The 2,795-nt window shown below is 43.3% G+C and overlaps 1 protein-coding gene across 1 annotated transcript in view; it reads right to left on the bottom strand.

The window, feature by feature from the left end:
• Positions 1–2,789, bottom strand: part of DDX51 (DEAD (Asp-Glu-Ala-Asp) box polypeptide 51) — a gene marked incomplete at both ends in the record, with an annotated part of 4,125 nt that extends 1,336 nt beyond the window's left edge. Inside the window, 4 exons of the mRNA XM_010153179.1 lie at positions 32–177; positions 1,645–1,795; positions 1,923–2,167; positions 2,576–2,789. Of these exons, the coding sequence (XP_010151481.1) occupies positions 32–177; positions 1,645–1,795; positions 1,923–2,167; positions 2,576–2,789 (756 nt within the window). The remainder of the gene's footprint in view (positions 1–31; positions 178–1,644; positions 1,796–1,922; positions 2,168–2,575) is intronic.
• Between the last annotated feature and the right edge of the window lie 6 nt (positions 2,790–2,795).

Here is a 2,795-nt window from a genome sequence, read left to right as displayed (position 1 = left end):
CCTACAGATCTCTCACTGGGGGTAAACTCACCTGTACGATGGGTATGACAAAAGACAGGGTTTTACCACTGCCGGTAGGTGCCGAGACGCAGATGTCTTTGGGGCGGTATCCTCCCTGCCCCAGCAAATACCCATTGGATGCACTCTGTAGAATAGCAGGAATCACCTCCGCCTGAACTGAACAAACAGGGAAACAAACATTAACTAGAGTTAACTGGACTAAAACGAGTGTATCCAGAAAAGCAGTTATACACAATGAATCTGTTTCCACCTCTGTATTCTTGTTGCTATTGTTGCTACAGACAAGAGGAAGCAATCAAAACCAGTTGTTAATAGAGATGCTGTCTGGTTTTACCTGGTACTTGTTCACTTGTGGGAGCTTAGAACTGAATACAGAGATTTCCCAAGAATTCAGCTATTTCTAGTGCTCAGCTAGGATGTTAGAGCATTAAATATTGTTTAACTCATACATGTCTTCTTGCTCTCACGTTAGGATGGCACTGGGCAGATTTAAAACCTATGAATGTTTGTCTGTAAACATCCTTTCTCTGAAGAACAAACTACTCTGATATAAACACAGAGCATGCACGACTGCAACACAGCCTTATCTGCCAAGGAGCAAAACACACAACTCCTACAGGCTTTGGAGTCACTCAAGTTCGCTGCAGGGGCGTACACACGGATCGAAGCAAACAGACCTGTCCAGACAGCAGCTTTGGCTGTCATCCATCAACACTCTCCCTGCCCCATAACAAGCCCTGACAAACTGGCCGGCTTGGGGTTATCTACATGGGTCAGCAGCCAGGGGATCAGCTCCGTGACAAGATCATACTCCATGACGCGTACGATGCACGACTTCCGCCGACACCACCTTTACCAGGCAGAGCACAACACTGGTTCACTCACCTACTACCAAGTGATATGTATGAGAAAACAGAAGCAGCTGCTGTCAGCAACACATTAAGATCTCCCAGGACTAAATAAACAGTAACATTTTAAGGTAAATGCTGCGTAGCAGCATACTTAGAAGACACATCCTGGCTTTCCAATGTAACCTTGATGAGTCTCTGACTCAGTCTGAGACCAAGTAGTTGATTGAAGATGAGAGATCCCACCTCCTTCCCTTCTCTCCTTATCCCTGCTTCCGGCTGTGCTTTCTACTCATTTAGGAGCTGGCACTTGTTACATACACTTGTTTGTTTGCTTTCCATTATTCTACCAGTTTTGCAGCTTTTTTTTTTGCTTGATTGGCTTTCTGCTCCTTTGATGTGTTGAACTGCTTCCCAGAGAGGTTCCATTAGCAGCAGGGATGGCTGAAGGTAAGGAAGTAAAGCACAAGCCTGGCACGTGGGGCGGAAAAATGGGAGGACACACAAGTAAGACCTCCCTCTCCTGACAGCTATGCGCTGTTACTTCAAGCCATCATATTTTGTGGAGCTACATTTATGACTAGATAACACGCTTCAATTACTCAACCTAGTTAAAGCTTTGAAAATGAAGAGTTAAAACTAGTACAATCACTTTGGTGCATTAAACTTGGTTTTGTTCTATATTTTACTTCACAGACTACACAAAACATACATCAGTAGACTGCAGGAACTATGTAAGTCAGTTTAGAAAGAAAGAAAAACATTATCAAGATACCTGGAAAAAAGGACTCTATCCCATTTATTTGCAGCTTTTTCAACAGCCGGGGATGAATTCCTGGGACATCTCTGATTGGCACCAGATTATCTTTGATACGTTTTTGCACTAGTTTGGGTTGAGCAAGCCACTGTGGTAAGAAAGGCTGAACCTGAAGTGGGGGAAAAGGAGAATAACAAAGTGTTTCTGCTGTCAAATAGGCACTACCATACATAAAGTAAGATAACAAGATGTATGTTCCTTCCCGATTATCACCAAAATTCAGTCAAGCCTGTTACCTTCTTCACTGGCTTTCTGTCATAGTCTCCGAGAACCATCAAACTGGAGGGTGGAAGATTTGCCTCTTCCTCTGAGGCTGCTATAGGCAGCTCCTCCTCTGTGCTCTGATTTTCTTCAGCTCTTTCACTGTGCTCCTTCTTCCTTGTTTCTGCTCCCTCTGTTTCTTCATCTCCTTTCTTCAATTTAGAAGACTTACTTTTAAGGTTGCATCTGTTTTCCTGTTGTTTGATATCTTCTTCAGAATCTGGAATTTGGATAATAGGAATACAAAGCTACAGGTCAGAATGCACTACAGAAAAAGGATGGAGGGAATATTTCACAGTGATGGACTTAAGGAATGACTTGCAAGCTCCTTTTTCTTCCTAAATCCAAGTGCAAAACACAAACATTTCTTCATTGGCATGAAAGTGACTTAAGACTGAGATGACAGGCTTACCCCTCCTTCCCTTACACTAAACTGATCCTCAAAGTTTGCAATATGGGGCTTCCCCCTAAAAAAGAAATTACTTTGTGAAGAAATTAAGCAGAGAAAAAGAAATTTTACCATCAAGTAAATTTGGCAAGTTACTCAGAGGGCAACTAGCACCTACTTGTCTGTTGAAAACTGCCAACCATAATGAACCGAAATCCTACGGCCTCAGTTTGTTGTTACCTGCTTCAGTTGTCTCTTGTGGCAGTTTGAATTTTCTCCTATTTTCTTTCTTCTTCCTCGATGGAGTGCTGCCATCTGCTGCCTCTGCACTATCCGCGCTTTCTTCAGAAGAGCTGCGAGGCTGTTGCTTCTTTTTTAGCTTCTTCTGTCCTTGCACACAGGACTGCTCTTCATTCTCCCCTTTCCTCTTTCTTTTTCCTTCCCCAGGTTCACCCGCGGA

Source organism: Eurypyga helias, unplaced genomic scaffold, assembly GCF_000690775.1.
Source record: "Eurypyga helias isolate BGI_N326 unplaced genomic scaffold, ASM69077v1 scaffold23316, whole genome shotgun sequence".
Taxonomy (NCBI): domain Eukaryota; kingdom Metazoa; phylum Chordata; class Aves; order Eurypygiformes; family Eurypygidae; genus Eurypyga; species Eurypyga helias.
The sequence above is the reverse complement of the archived record's forward strand: the minus strand, read 5'-3'. Positions and strand labels throughout refer to the sequence as shown.